We start from the raw sequence: 15,401 nt of genomic DNA, 5'->3' as shown, positions 1-15,401 counted from the left end.
CATACCTGAGTAAACAGCCCTAGAAGCTCCCTTCATTTAAGATTTCAGCTGCCATTTTAAGTAGCTTCCTGTTGCAGCTCTACCATTAAAGCTCAGATTACACATTCCTAAGGGGGGGGTTATGATTTTTTATGGGAGGGGGGAGCAGGAGAGGGGAGAGAGGAGAGAACTGCGCAGACTCTGGCCCCAGGAATGAAGGATTTTTCTGAGAGAGGAAGTCTAATACAGAAGAACGTGTTTACAAAAAAGGAGACAAGAAATCCTGTGTTTCTTTTGATAGAGGACTGTGAGTGCTTATGGCTATATTTACATAGACCTTTCTGATAAAGCTTACTTAGTTTTTACCTTTCCTTCTGATTTAAAGCTTTTTAAAAATGGCCTATTTGCAAGTTGTGAATATTTATGCGCCCACTCTTCGTCCGACTAAATATTCGCTAAACTAATTTTGCAAAGAGAAAACCAGCGCTATATTTGTGCATAATAAACGCACACAGAGGGAATGCTTTGCTTTTTTTTTTTTGAAAGTATCATTTTTATTGTTTTAATATACATAGAGGGGAAAAGGGGAAAAGAGGAAAAAAAAGGGGGGGGGGAGGGAGCAATGGAATGTTTTGCTTTTTACTTTACTTCTTTCCCATCCTCCTTCCCAAATGTAATCCTGCACTCCATTCCCTTAGTATAACTGCACGCGTGCCTATGTACAGCTCCCCAGTCCTTGCATTTATTAGTGAATGGAAGTGTATCAGGCCAATTCAGTCTTGTTCAGACTCATGTAACCCCTGAAACAGAAAGATCTCGGCTAAGGATCTTATTAGCTTGCAGAATTCTGACTCACAAAGCTCTAAGAGGCTCATTTTAATTCCAGATTAAGGCTTTAATGAATACAGTAAGGAGAAATGGCACAAGGACAAAGGCCTGAGGTTCAGGACTTAAAAAAAATAGGTCTAATAAAATGTCATTTAGAAGAAATGTTTTAACCCCTTCATGAATGTGGCCTGAACAACTCGATATTTATTTCTGCCTGTAGCTAAATATAACAAAAATAGCTGAAAATGAAATCACTGTGATTGGTTTACCTAGCGGTTTGTGTGCTGTGGTTAAATACAATAATATGGGATATCAGCTGAATGGCTGTGCATATTGTATGAAGGATCTCGAGGAACCGAATCACCATGGAGCTCCACAGAAGAAATCATACTCAGACAATTATGGTCACTTTCTCAAACCGCAGCATTTCTCGTGGCCTCTGGCCGTTAGACTTTTTGGTGTTTTCATGAACCATAAATGGATTATCATAAGCAGACCAGATAGAATATCCAGTTCCCATTGATTTCTATGGTGTAAGTAACTGACTGGCACACCTCTATAGGTGGCAGATTTAAGGTGCTGACTCAGACCCTTCAGACCGATTTGGCAGCCTATCTGCCCATGTATGGGGCCCACAGACAGGCCTACCTGACCAATATCTGTTGGAAAATCTGCCAGATGTGGATGAGGCAGGCTTGATTTTCCCGTTCCTTGTATTCCCGTCATTGCAATTGAATCAGATTAGCACCTTAGGTGGGTCTGCTCATTTGGGGGCCAAACAAGCGGATCAGGCAATATACTGCTGACAGCTCAAATTTTTCAATACATTTATATCTGATATGGATATTTAAATAAAAAAAGAATGCGGGCTGCATGTTTAATTGGAAAGGACTTTAATTACACAGCTGTTTATGTGTAGGTGACAGGTTCCCTTTAAGTAAACAATAATCTCTGCCTTCAAACCTTGCTAAATGTGCCCCACACCATTTTGACTCTTTAGAATACAAGATCTTGACATCAGATATCCTGACCCCCAATGCCAGGAGTTGGCCATTAGCCATGAATATCTAAAGGCCTGAGAAGGTTTAGGTACAGGGGTGCATTGCCATCGTACTAATTCTCCCTTAGAATGTGCGGTTGGCACAAAGGGCTTTCTTTTTATCTTGGTAGAAAGTGCAGACCGACAGAACACTGGCACAGGTCAAACCTGGTCCCTTCAGGTGGCTCATTATTAATGCATCGCTCCTTATATCTTCTACAGATTTTGCTCTAGAATAGCAGGTTGCTGGAGAACAAAATGTATCTGTAACCAAGAACTTAATAGTAACAGCTTTATCTCTCTCCCCGTGTGTGATTTATTTTTGCGAACACAAACACCCAATACAAGCCTTTACACCCAAAGGGAGCATACAAGCACACGTATTAAACATCTGTTCCAAATATGCAGCCACAAGTTATACAAGTTCATACAATATTTTTATTATTCAGTATAAATGAACAAATGAGCATATGAGTATTTGCCTTTAGAGCCCATACACAGAACCCTGGCACCTGTATGAGAGGCACTCAATGGCTGGCATGCAGGTACTAAGTAGCCTGTACTCAAAGGGATAGTGCACCCTGTTTTTCAACACTGGTTCAATGAATAGGGCTTGTGTGAAACATAACATAAAAAATGACATTTCTGTTTCAGACTGCTGCTGATCTAATGAGCGGACTTAATGTTATGGGAATTGACTAGATGTCTCCAGCTATTAGTCGGTAACTTGCATTACTTTTAATTATTCAGATAGACTATAATGAACGCTGCACATAAGATATAAAATATGAAAAATATGTATGTGCTTGTGTGTAACCTGGTTATCTAATTATATATATATACTGTATATATATATATATACACACACACAGGTATAGGATCCCTTATCCAGAAAGCACCGAATTATGGGAAAGCCATCTCCCATAGAATTTTCAAAAATCATTATCTATTTCTCTGTAATAATAAAACAGTACCTGTACTTGATCCCAACTAAGATATAATTACCCCTTATTGGGGGCAGAACAGCCCTATTGGGTTTATTTAATGGTTAAATGATTCCCTTTTCTCTGTAATAATAAAACAGTACCTGTACTTGATCCCAACTAAGATATAATTACCCCTTATTGGGGGCAGAACAGCCCTATTGGGTTTATTTAATGGTTAAATGATTCCCTTTTCTCTGTAATAATAAAACAGTACCTGTACTTGATCCCAACTAAGATATAATTACCCCTTATTGGGGGCAGAACAGCCCTATTGGGTTTATTTAATGGTTAAATGATTCCCTTTTCTCTGTAATAATAAAACAGTACCTGTACTTGATCCCAACTAAGGTATAATTAATCCTTATTGGAGACAAAACAATCCTATTGGGTTTAATTAATGTTGAAATGATTTTTTAGTAGACTTAAGGAATGGAAATCCAAATTACAGAAAGACCCCGGGTCCCAAGCATTGTGGATAACAGGTCCCATACCTGTACATGCAAGTAACACCTGTTTAGGCCAGAAAGGCCCACTACGGTGCCTTCTATAATAGGCAGTGGAATATGTTGGCCAGTTCAGCGCTGCTGTCACTTACCTGAGCTTAGGGACCCACTCACAATATACAGTATACATAACCAATAGAAAATTCACAATACGAGGCAGATTTTTAATGAATTTAGATTCAGTTTACATGGCAGGACTGAAACCAGTGTGTCTGCATCTGAATTGGTCATTAGCCCTGTAGCATCAGCTTCTGTGAGAGATGAAATATCACTTTCTGCTAAGATTCTGATTGTTTCCAAAGACCCTCTAAGCTTGGCTTCAGAACAGCACAGAACACAGTGAGTGTGTGCAGTGCCACTGGTATGCAACACACAGTCTAACAAGATCCAAGATGGCGAGCTCCCATGGATAATTTTGTAGGCATGGGTCATTACTGTTACAGGGCTGCAAAACCTCTGGGCTGGTACAGTAGGTTCAGTTGATAAAATACAGCAATTCCAGCCATATTATTTTTGAAACTTTAGTTCTCCTTTAATACTCTAGCACCACATCACCATGTAACATAAAAACATGAGCAAAGACCAGGAGCAAACTCTTTGCAGCTGCTTCGTGCTAATGTGCTAACATAACACCCCTTTTCTTTTCATTGGAACTGTGAAACCACATCTGGTTGAGCAACATACAGGGGTTTCGGAGGGGATATATACACAGCTAACACATTCCATCACACAGCCAGTGTCTCTGAGAAAGCCACAATCATTGCGAGTGTTTGCCACACACCCAGCGGAGCTGTGGGTATACTGTGATGTTTGTTAGCTCCTGCACGGATCTCCAGCTGCACTGACACGCATAGGCTCGGGACCCCTTCTTCCTTATCAACTTAGGCCGCAACTTGCTGAGGTCAGGCATGCTATTCCTGTAGAAAGACAAATGATAACACAGCTTTACACATCCCAGTAACGTACATAGCAAATGACATTCTGAAAAGCAAGCACTTATATTCTCAGTACAGGAAACCAACAGCCCTTGAACTCGTCTCACACTGTGCTGTGTCACTGATTCAGCGTTTCAGCCACTATTTGTAAACGTTCTTCTCCCATGCACAACAAGCAAATGGTTTAGAACCCACTAACCATGCTTTACCTGCTATGGGAGCAATGTTATTAATAGGGTCAAGGATTTCCCAGGTCTGTTAACCCACAGCAACCAATCAGATGTACCAGACCAGTAAATGTCTGCTGCATGGCTGCAATAAGGCAATTTGGATTTTCAAGCCTAATTCACTGAGGAGGTGCCACAATTTTTAGTGCTGTAGCAAATGAACAATGATATTGGACTGGGGAGGATAGGGATAATTTTGATATGTAACAAAAAATAATGACAGTACATTACATAGCTGGTGATTTCGAAGGGATTCTATCAGCAGCCCTACATGTAGTGGGACGCCTTTTCTTTCCCTTTACTAAAGCAGCCATAATATTAAACTGCAGCAGACATGCCCCCCCATAGTTATACAGGTATGGGACCTGTTATCTAGAATGCTCGGGACCTTGGGTTTCCCAGATAAGGGGTCTTTCTGGAATATGGATCACTTTATGTCTACTAAAAAATACACAACAGGTTTATTTTGCCTCCAGTAATGATTAATGAAATATTAGCTGGGATCAAGTACTGTTTTATTATTACAGAGAAAAAAGAATTAATGGATACTGAAGCTTTCTGGATAGCAGGTTTCCAGATGACGGATCCTATACCTGTATGAAGTGTACTCAATGCTGGCATTTAAGCTCCTTCTCTTCCAATCAGGTTTGATCATATAAATGCAATACAAATCCATATTGACCCTGTTTAGCTCTATGGGCAAGATAAATCATAGGAATATCTGGAATATATAAGGGCTATAGGGCCCTTTTAAAAATAATCTCAATACCCTTTGTTTCTCATCATGTGATCACAGTAATTGTAATTGTACCTGAAAAAGAGGTAGTCGCACGACGCATCCCACTGGCTGTTATCAAATACCATTACATTAAAGTCACAGGCGGTGCAGCGCAGTTGGTCGCAAGCCCTGTCAAAAAAATTATATTATTTAAAACAAAAAAGCTTAAACTTAAATTAAATGTGTTCTTCTGAGCACTTATGCAAATTGTTTTTTTTGTTTTTAACCATTGCAATGTTCTAGATCTATCTAGGTGATAAGGCACTGTGGGATCTTACCCCCAGAGCTTCATTCCCTAGGCAGGAGGTTCCACAATCATCATTTGTTTGCCCTTCATCTGCTCAGTACAGGTTCCAGATAATTCTATATATAAAATTGGTTTTATCAAAGTATCACCACTGCTGTCACTTTTTCTCACTGTAACCATTGTGTGATTATAACTGAACTACCCTTTATTTCCGTTTTTATTAAGCCAGCTTTATTTTGTAAATGGCTTGTAGTTATTCGAACCACAGATAGTTCCTGTAACCTCAAAGTGAAAAATATGTACTGAATCACAATAAATAGAAATGGCCTGTTAAAGATTAGAATAGATGAAATGTGCTTGCATGATGAGCCTAACAAATGAAACCTATAGTCCATGAAAGCCCAGGAAACAAGATATTAAGCTAGAGTAGAACCCGCATTTTATGGTTTTAAGAGGACTGGAAAAAAATGATCTAAAAATCCGTGAAAATGTAAAATCAGGGAAATGCATAATGAATATATACTGACGGCATCATAAAAAAAAAACATAAGGGAAAACTTAAAATCAGGGTATGTAAAACTGAGGTTTCACTCTATTGTGTTTAACAACCATGACAATGGCGCCATCTTCTGATGGTTATGGGACTCTGCGCTGTACCTATATACAGGTGTGCAGACTATGACCTTCCTCACCGATTACAGATACAATGTTTTTGGCACTTTGGTTTAAGTGTAGTACAAACAGAAAATATTGTTACTATATCTGCATTACTGAAGATTAACTCTAACAAAATCTCCTACACGGTGAAAAAGGAATGGTCTAAGGGGTTTTAGTTTAGTTAATGTAATGCTAAGCAGAATGTATATGTAATGTCTTATTTTATATAAATGGCTGTGCAGTCCAAATGCTTAACATGGGATTTATTCTATATGCTCCCCATAGACATAAGATGCTCCAAGATTGTAATGAATAGTGACACTGCACAAGGAGGACAAATGAGTCACTCTCTTACGTAAGCATTCTGTGTGTGTTACATAAGGCAAAGCAGAGCCGCTGAACCCTGGAATGGGAAAATCAGACCTTGAGCATTTACTCTGCATTCTTGAGCAACATTGTTAAAAAGGCAGTATTCCCTTTCTACAGATAAAAATGATATTCTGACTCTCAGCAGAGGGATCTCATTTCAGACAGCAGTTCTGTGTGCTCTTCTATTGCAGCGTATGGAAATGATTTGCCTGCCAGCAAAAAAGGCAAGGACTGACCTAGACTGGGTGTACTTTGGGTGGAATGGATCAGGGATGTGGCACACCACTCCTAAGGCTTATGCTACTCTTTTCTTAATATTTTGTCTCCTACATTTATTTCCTTGGATTGTACACTTTACAGAGCAGGGACTCCTTTATCCTGTGGCACTGTGTATATACTATGTATACAGAGTGCTATTCTAGGACAATCTGCAATCGGTCTTCATTTTTTATTATTTGTGGTTTTCTAATTACTTAGCTTTTTGTTTGGCAGCTATCTGTTGCTAGGGTGCAAATTACCCTTGCAACCAGGTTGTGGTTTGTATGGTGACTGGACTATTATTAGGGGATGGCCTAAATAGAAAGACAAGTAATAAAAAGTAACAATAGCAATAAATCTATAACCTCACAGAACAATAGTTTTTTTTTTTTTTATTCTGGGGTCAGCGACTCCCATTTCTGAGCTGGAAAGATTTAGAAGAGAAAGGTATTTCAATTCAACTATAAAAACTAAAGACCAATTTGCAAACAACTGGCCATTCTGTGAAATACTAAAAGTTAACTTTAAGGTGTACTACCCCTTTAAGGAATATAGGTACTGTTAATATGAATGGTCAGTTTCCGACCGTGATCCAGAGGAGGAACTTGTCAGAAGAAAGAAAACAGGCTGTTCTGATGTTGCTCTGTTTAGGAAAGCTGTGATAAAAGTTATCTGAGGTTTTTAATGTTTCCCTAACCATCAGAACATCAGACAGCCCTTTTTTCTTTCTCCTGACAATTTTCTCGACTACATTATGGTCAGAAACAGACCAACAGGTGGCGCTGTTGTAACAACATCAATTCATATTAAAGGAAAAGTAACACTAAAAATTTGTAAGTAAAAAAGCTATTCTACCCTGCACCAATAACTGCCCTATCTTGCAAACCACTTAGTATTTTAAATGCTACGGCGAAGGAAGGAACTCATCCACTATTCGACAATCGATTGATCGAGCCTAGCCTTCCTTCTGTATAGGAAGGAGTCAGGCTAGGCTCGATCGTTGCATAGTGGATGCAGCTTCTTCCTTCGCCGTATCGCCGTAGTTCAATTGACAGGAAGCCATGTTTTAGCAGGTATTTTCTATTAAAGCATTTAAATATTAAGTGGTTTGCAGGATAGGGCAGTTATTGGTGCAGGGTAGAATAGCTTTTTTACTTAAAAACATTTAGGGGCACATTTACTAATCCACGAACGTCCAAAAAGCATCCGAATGCGTTTTTTTCGTAATGATCGATATTTTGCGATTATTTCGTAAATTGATGCGACTTTTTCGTAGCAATTACTACTTGCTCGTAAATTGTAGCAACTTTTTCGCAGCCGTCGTGCCGAGTACGAAAGTTTCGGATTCATTCAAGCTTCAGTATCGTGACTTTCCTTGGGCCGGGTTGGAGCTGCAGAGTGCCATTGAGCCCTATGGGAGACTTTCCTTGGGCCGGGTTGGAGCTGCAGAGTGCCATTGAGCCCTATGGGAGACTTTCCTTGGGCCGGGTTGGAGCTGCAGAGTGCCATTGAGCCCTATGGGAGACTTTCCTTGGGCCAGGTTGGAGCTGCAGAGTGCCATTGAGCCCTATGGGAGACTTTCCTTGGGCTGGGTTGGAGCTGCAGAGTGCCATTGAGCCCTATGGGAGACTTTCCTTGGGTCGGGTTGGAGCTGCAGAGTGCCATTGAGCCCTATGGGAGACTTTCCTTGGGCTGGGTTGGAGCTGCAGAGTGCCATTGAGCCCTATGGGAGACTTTCCTTGGGTCGGGTTGGAGCTGCAGAGTGCCATTGAGCCCTATGGGAGACTTTCCTTGGGCTGGGTTGGAGCTGCAGAGTGCCATTGAGCCCTATGGGAGGCTTTCCTTGGGACAGGTTGGAGCTGCAGAGTGCCATTGAGCCCTATGGGAGACTTTCCTTGGGCCGGGTTGGAGCTGCAGAGTGCCATTGAGCCCTATGGGAGACTTTCCTTGGGCCAGGTTGGAGCTGCAGAGTGCCATTGAGCCCTATGGGAGACTTTCCTTGGGCTGGGTTGGAGCTGCAGAGTGCCATTGAGCCCTATGGGAGACTTTCCTTGGGTCGGGTTGGAGCTGCAGAGTGCCATTGAGCCCTATGGGAGACTTTCCTTGGGCTGGGTTGGAGCTGCAGAGTGCCATTGAGCCCTATGGGAGACTTTCCTTGGGTCGGGTTGGAGCTGCAGAGTGCCATTGAGCCCTATGGGAGACTTTCCTTGGGCCGGGTTGGAGCTGCAGAGTGCCATTGAGCCCTATGGGTGACTTTCCTTGGGCCGGGTTGGAGCTGCAGAGTGCCATTGAGCCCTATGGGAGACTTTCCTTGGGTCGGGTTGGAGCTGCAGAGTGCCATTGAGCCCTATGGGAGACTTTCCTTGGGCTGGGTTGGAGCTGCAGAGTGCCATTGAGCCCTATGGGAGGCTTTCCTTGGGACAGGTTGGAGCTGCAGAGTGCCATTGAGCCCTATGGGAGACATTCCTTGGGCCGGGTTGGAGCTGCAGAGTGCCATTGAGCCCTATGGGAGACTTTCCTTGGGTCGGGTTGGAGCTGCAGAGTGCCATTGAGCCCTATGGGAGACTTTCCTTGGGCCGGGTTGGAGCTGCAGAGTGCCATTGAGCCCTATGGGAGACTTTCCTTGGGCCGGGTTGGAGCTGCAGAGTGCCATTGAGTCCTATGGGAGGCTTCCAAAATCATGCAAAGTCGCAAAGGTTTGCCCGCCATTTAGGAGCGCTCAATACGAAAAAGTCGCGACAATATACGAGCAAGTTGTAATGGCTATGAAAAAGTCGCGACAATTTATGAGCAAGTCGTAATGGCTACAAAAAAGTCGCGACAATTTACAAGCAAATCGTAATGGCTACGAAAAATTGCAAAATGTTTGTTTCCAATCCGTTTTTTTCCCATTCGGGATTCGGATTTGTGGATTAGTAAATCAGCCCCTATGTGTTACATTTCCTTTAACAGTACCTGTATCCCTTAATATCCTGAAATCTTGAAAAAAAAAAATAAATAAATGCGAATTGCCAAAATGCTTAGAATAGCACTCTCATTATTGTTACGTTCACCTATTTTAAAGGTTTACTTATCCTTCAAAATGTATAACATACCTTTCCGATATACTTGTACCAATTCCAAATGGAACACTGCTTCCAGCAACATATACAGGGCCACATCTATGGAAAAAAAACAAAGCAATACAAACAATACATTAAATCTATTTATGGTGATACTTAACTGTAACTGGAGAAATAGATGCTAATGTAACAAAGGCAATCAAATGAGTGCGATATGTATTCCAATGAACAAACGCCAAAATCACTTCTTCTAACGAATTCATTTGCTTCACCCTAAACTGATCGGTGGCTAGAAACAATTATTTCCATATTCTTTAGGTTTCTCCCTAAATGATGTAAAATTGATCCTTATTTTATTGCAGTTAGTCATGTTATAATAATAATATAAGTGCAAGTACAACTTTCTTTGTGTCTATCAGGGTTGCCATAAATAGTGGGGGGCCCCTACACTCACCTGGCACACACCCTGCCCCGCCCAAACCCTGCCCCTTTTTTTGACATATCTTGTGTAATATTTCTAACTCCCATAGATTCCATCATGTTACTACAAAAACAAAACTTACTTTTTTGAGTGCATTTGATATGACGATCTGCATGCTGGTTGGTTTTGTGGTCTTGGCTTTTGAGTCTGATTAAATAAAGATAAAAATATAACATGCCAAAAATAAATTGTGTGTTTAATAGAAGCTGCCTTTAAAATACATATAAACAAAATGTCTCTGTAGACTCTGGGGAATATATATATATCTGCGGCCTATGACTTGGGCTTAAAGAATGGGGGCTTGAATTATAAACAGTGTTAAACTTCGAAGGGTAATTTGATTAACTGCCTTCTCCTACTACCACAATTGCTCTGAAGAACCAGGAAGCTGGAAAATGAAATCACTTTCAGTTTTACTGGTTTCCCTGTTTAGTGCAAGAAATAATAAAAGCCATAGATATTTCTTATTCACTGAAGAATCTGCTAATAGTGATGCCGTGCAACCCCACATCTGCCTATATTCAATTAAATTCGCAGCTAGCATGTTCACAAATTTCATAGTTCCTAATGCTATGTGATCTTCAGAGGATGGGCACATGTAGCAGCTTTAGAGAGAATTTGAGCCAGTGTTGCTTCTGACAAATTGCAGCAGGCAGCAACTTCACTGGGGTGGGTGCTTCTGCATTGCGATAGGAGCCCATCATTTATATAAATATATTATAGACTTATATAATTTAAATAGGTTCTACTTGTTTCTCTTATTCAGTCAGTATGCCTACAGGGGATGGGGACATATATACAGTATATATTCCATGATAAAACACTGGTCTTTCAGGACTTAGTTGATGCAGACTATTTGAAATAATTAGTTTTATTTAAAAATATATCAAAATATTCTGCATTAAATATGCCCTGAGAAAGCTGTGTTTTGGATGGGATGTACTTAACCCCCCCTGTGCCCCGACTGGCCTGAATACTGTCTACATGATGGGCTGATAAAGATGAAGACAGTTACACAATCTGCGTTCACAGAGCTTACGAATCATACAAAGGAACTTTAATTATGTCCAATGATCCACTGAATAAGTATGCTGGTTCCCATCATTTGCTATAAATATATCTATATAGGATACAAATTGCACATATATATATATACACAAACTAAGTAATTGTTGGAACTTACCGTGTTCTTATCATGGCAGGAAATATCAAGTATATCCTCAATTAAGTCATCAAGGCTGTCACCTCCTGTTGAAGCTTTCACTGGTGCATTTTCCCTTCTGAAACAAGCCAGCAATGATAGATAAGAAATGGTGAGTTTTTTTTTTTACTGTGATGTGTCCCAGTCTGGGTTTAGTGCTGTAGTCACTCTGGAGACAAAAGTTTATAAAAAAAAAAACCAAAGGAACAAACCCAGGCTAATGCTGGGCATGTACAGAGCAATGAAAATGACTGAAACGGCATTTAATAGGTAGTTTTCATAAATGGGACCATGGTTTATGACACGTGGCTTATTAAAGGGGACCTGCCACCCTAATACAGGGTTGCCCAAAAGGTAGATCGCGGTCTACCAGTAGATCACATTAACGTTTCTGGTAGACCTCGAGGTGGAATGCAGTGGGATGACATCCTGCCACTTCATTTTCCCCCCAGCATACTGGAGCTTTTGAGTGTGGCTGCTCAAGCCATCCATCTTTGTAGTTTCATCCCAATATAGAAGATTGTCCTCACCGGGCCGCTGTATATATTTGTTCCCTCTTTATATATGTTTCTGTGTCAGACTACAAAGTGGGCCATGAAGAAGGTAAGTAAACACGACTACAATCCTTTCACATTAAATGTGAATTTGGCACTGCATTTATATATTGCTATGTGTATTTGTAAAACATCGATTGATACTTTTTCTTGCTTATTGCACCAAATGATAGACGTCGCACTATTTTAACTGTGGTAGATCTCATGACAGAGGCCAGGTGGCAAGAGTAGATCACAGGGTAACAAAGTCTGGGCACCCCTCCCCTAAGACATAATTCCAAATTATTTTCTATTGTGATATTGTGTAAACTTCAATTACACTATATAATTTATTTTAATCTTATTTTCTTCAGCCTTGCCTGTTATTAAGGCGAGCTTTGCATTATTATACAGCTATCAATGCCTAAGTGACAGGTCCACATTAAGACTAGGAAGGCAGCCTGTTGGTACATCCCACTGACAGAGGGCCACTGGCAGGGGATACAGTTACTGGTCCCTCAGTACAATTTAGAATGAAAGATGTGCAGTGTGGGAGGGAAATAAGGACATATAGAACTGTGCTACTCAAGTTATGGCAGATAAAACACTGCAATTTCAACACCTAGTACTATGGAGGCCCTGCTGCTTGTATGAAGAGCATTACCTAAAGGTCCCCATACACGGGCCGACTATAGCTGCTGATATAGGTCCCTTGGACTGATTCGGCAGCTAATCGGCCCCTGTATGGGCAGAACAGAGCGGCCTGGCCGACCGATATCTGGCCTGAAATTGGCCAGATCTCGATTGGCCAGGTTAGAAAATCCAGTCGGATCGGGGACCGCATCGGCTCATTGATGCAGTCCCTGAACCGACTGCCCCATAAGGTGCCCATACACTATAAGATCCGCTTACGGGTGGGCGATATCGGGTAGCAAGAAACTTAAAAAAAAAATAATCCGATCGTTTGGCCCTGGGGATTACATTTGTGGTTATGGGTCAGTCGGTTCGGGGACTGCATCAACGAGCCAATGCGGTTCCCGATCCGACTGGATTTTCTAACCTGGCCGATCGATATCTGGCCAATTTCAGGCCAGATATCGGTCGGCCAGGCCGCTCTGTTCTGCTCATACACGGGCCGATTAGCTGCCGAATCGGTCCAAGGGACCCTTATCGGCAGCTATAGTCGGCCCGTGTATGGGGGCCTTTACTTGCTACCCAATATCGGCCACCTGTAGGTGGGGATATCGGGTGAAGATCTGCTCGCTTGGCGGATCTTATAGTGTATGGGCACCTTTACTCTGCCTTGAAATAAATAGAATAATACAGCGCAGTCTCTAATAAACCACTTTTACTGGTTCTCTTGTCTGTAATCAGGCTGCACCCCCCTGCCCCTTCTGTAACTTACAGCTCTTGCCCCTCCCCCAGGAGGCCCCAGGGATGACCTGTATTGATATTTTCTTTCAATTTAGGGAGGCTTTGCTTCCCCTTTAATATACCAGTACAGCCATTAGGGCCGCATATATGCGACAGAGGGGGGCTAAAAGCATATGGCGGAATTTTCATAATAAGATGAATGCGAGGAAGAAAGTAGAGAAAGTATGTGATACCAAATAAACCCCCGCTGCACCCCAAACTACTACGGGATAATAGCGCCGCCTGCGCCCTATACCGAACCTTCTGCGCTCAGCGCCGCCTGCGCCCTTCCCTCGGCTGGACACTGAAGGGACCCTCGGTGCGCAGTATTTGTGTTCCACCTCATCCAGGAGCTGATCCAGATCATCTTCAGCCATGTTGCCCCGCAGTCCGCACGCCCAAACCCCCGTTGCTAGGAAACGCGTACAATCTACAGTAGCCGGCAGCGGCCAAAACTCCTTCTCCCTGTTCTGTGAGAGAGTGTGTGGCGCGGCGTTAGCGGCTGTCTATTAGGATGGGGCTGAGAGAAGCTCGCCAATAAGCACTAAAACAAACGTGGCTGTTAGCAGGGAGGGCAGTGTTGGAATGACTAAAGTAGAATGGTTAATTACAGCAATAGCCGAGTCGCATAAAGATTCCGTAGTCGGCAGGATTCGAACCTGCGCGGGGAGACCCCAATGGATTTCTAGTCCATCGCCTTAACCACTCGGCCACGACTACTGTATAGGAAGTCTTCGCCACTTACGATTTAAAAATGTGACAAATTTTTTCCCCCAAAAATGTATTTTCTATAAGTTATGTTTTTCCCTTTTTCTAATGGGTCAAACTCACAGCAACAAACCAGGAAGTGGCAATTTAATGAAGTACTGTTCTCTATATACCTCTTTCATTATAGGGCCTCATTTTGTTTGTTTTATAGTTACCACACACCATGTCTGCACTGGGATGTATGTATGTATGTATAACTTTATTTAGAAAGCGCCACGAGGGTACGCAGCGCTGTACAGTCTTACAGAAAACAAAATTACACACAGGGAGGACAAGTGATATAATAAATAAATACAATAAATATATATATATATATCATACCCCCCAACTGTCCCGCTTTTCGCGGGACAGTCCCGGTTTATACAGCGCGTCCCGCTGCCCCGGATTGTTCAATGAATGTCCCGCATTACGGAAATGCAGAACATTCATTAAACTATCCAGGCCAGCGGGACGCGCTGGCTGCAGCCGAGCGCTCCGGCTCCGTCTCTTCTTGTGGCTCCTGCTTCTTATTCGACTCCTCATACGGCGGCGACAGGACCTTTTATAAGGTTGCGCCTGTGCGTACGTGTGACGTCACACGTACGCACGGGCGCAACCTTATAAAAGGGCCTGTCGCCGCCGTAGAAGGAGCCGCATAAGGAGCAGGAGCCACAAGAAGCAGCAGCGTCTATGGGGGGCATTGTGTATGGGGGGCATTTGCTATTGGAGGTACTCTCTATGGGGCAATTGGGGGCTATTGTGTATGGGGGGAACTGTGTATGGGGGGGCACTGTGTATGGGGGGCACTGTGTATGGGGGGAATTTACTATTGGAAGTACTCTATGGGGCAATTGGGGGCTATTGTGTATGGGGGGCACTGTGTATGGGGGGAATTTTCTATTGGAGGTACTCTCTATGGGGCAATTGGGGGCTATTGTGTATGGGGGGCACTGTGTATGGGGGGAATTTACTATTGGAGGTACTCTCTATGGGGCAATTGGGGGCTATTGTGTATGGGGGGCACTGTGTATGGGGGGAATTTACTATTGGAGGTACTCTCTATGGGGCAATTGGGGGCTATTGTGTATGGGGGGCACTGTGTATGGGGGGAATTTACTATTGGAGGTACTCTATGGGGCAATTGGGGGCTATTGTGTA

General features: G+C 42.4%; 1 protein-coding gene and 1 non-coding gene across 2 annotated transcripts; both read right to left on the bottom strand.

The window, feature by feature from the left end:
- Positions 1 to 3,478: 3,478 nt before the first annotated feature.
- c8orf37 (chromosome 8 open reading frame 37) lies at positions 3,479 to 14,025 on the bottom strand. The gene is made up of 6 exons (XM_002931529.5): positions 13,758 to 14,025; positions 11,533 to 11,629; positions 10,432 to 10,496; positions 9,902 to 9,967; positions 5,309 to 5,404; positions 3,479 to 4,252 (listed from the first exon to the last, which is right to left on the bottom strand). The coding sequence occupies exons 1-6, from the start codon at positions 13,871 to 13,873 to the stop codon at positions 4,093 to 4,095; spliced, it is 600 nt and encodes a 199-aa protein (XP_002931575.2). The 5' UTR covers positions 13,874 to 14,025; the 3' UTR covers positions 3,479 to 4,092.
- Positions 14,026 to 14,134: 109 nt separating this feature from the next.
- trnas-aga lies at positions 14,135 to 14,216 on the bottom strand. The gene has a single exon. It is a non-coding gene; the product is annotated as a tRNA-Ser (tRNA).
- Positions 14,217 to 15,401: the final 1,185 nt, after the last annotated feature.

Source organism: Xenopus tropicalis, chromosome 6, assembly GCF_000004195.4.
Source record: "Xenopus tropicalis strain Nigerian chromosome 6, UCB_Xtro_10.0, whole genome shotgun sequence".
Taxonomy (NCBI): Eukaryota; Metazoa; Chordata; class Amphibia; order Anura; family Pipidae; genus Xenopus; species Xenopus tropicalis.
This window is presented reverse-complemented; position numbering and strand designations above follow the sequence as displayed.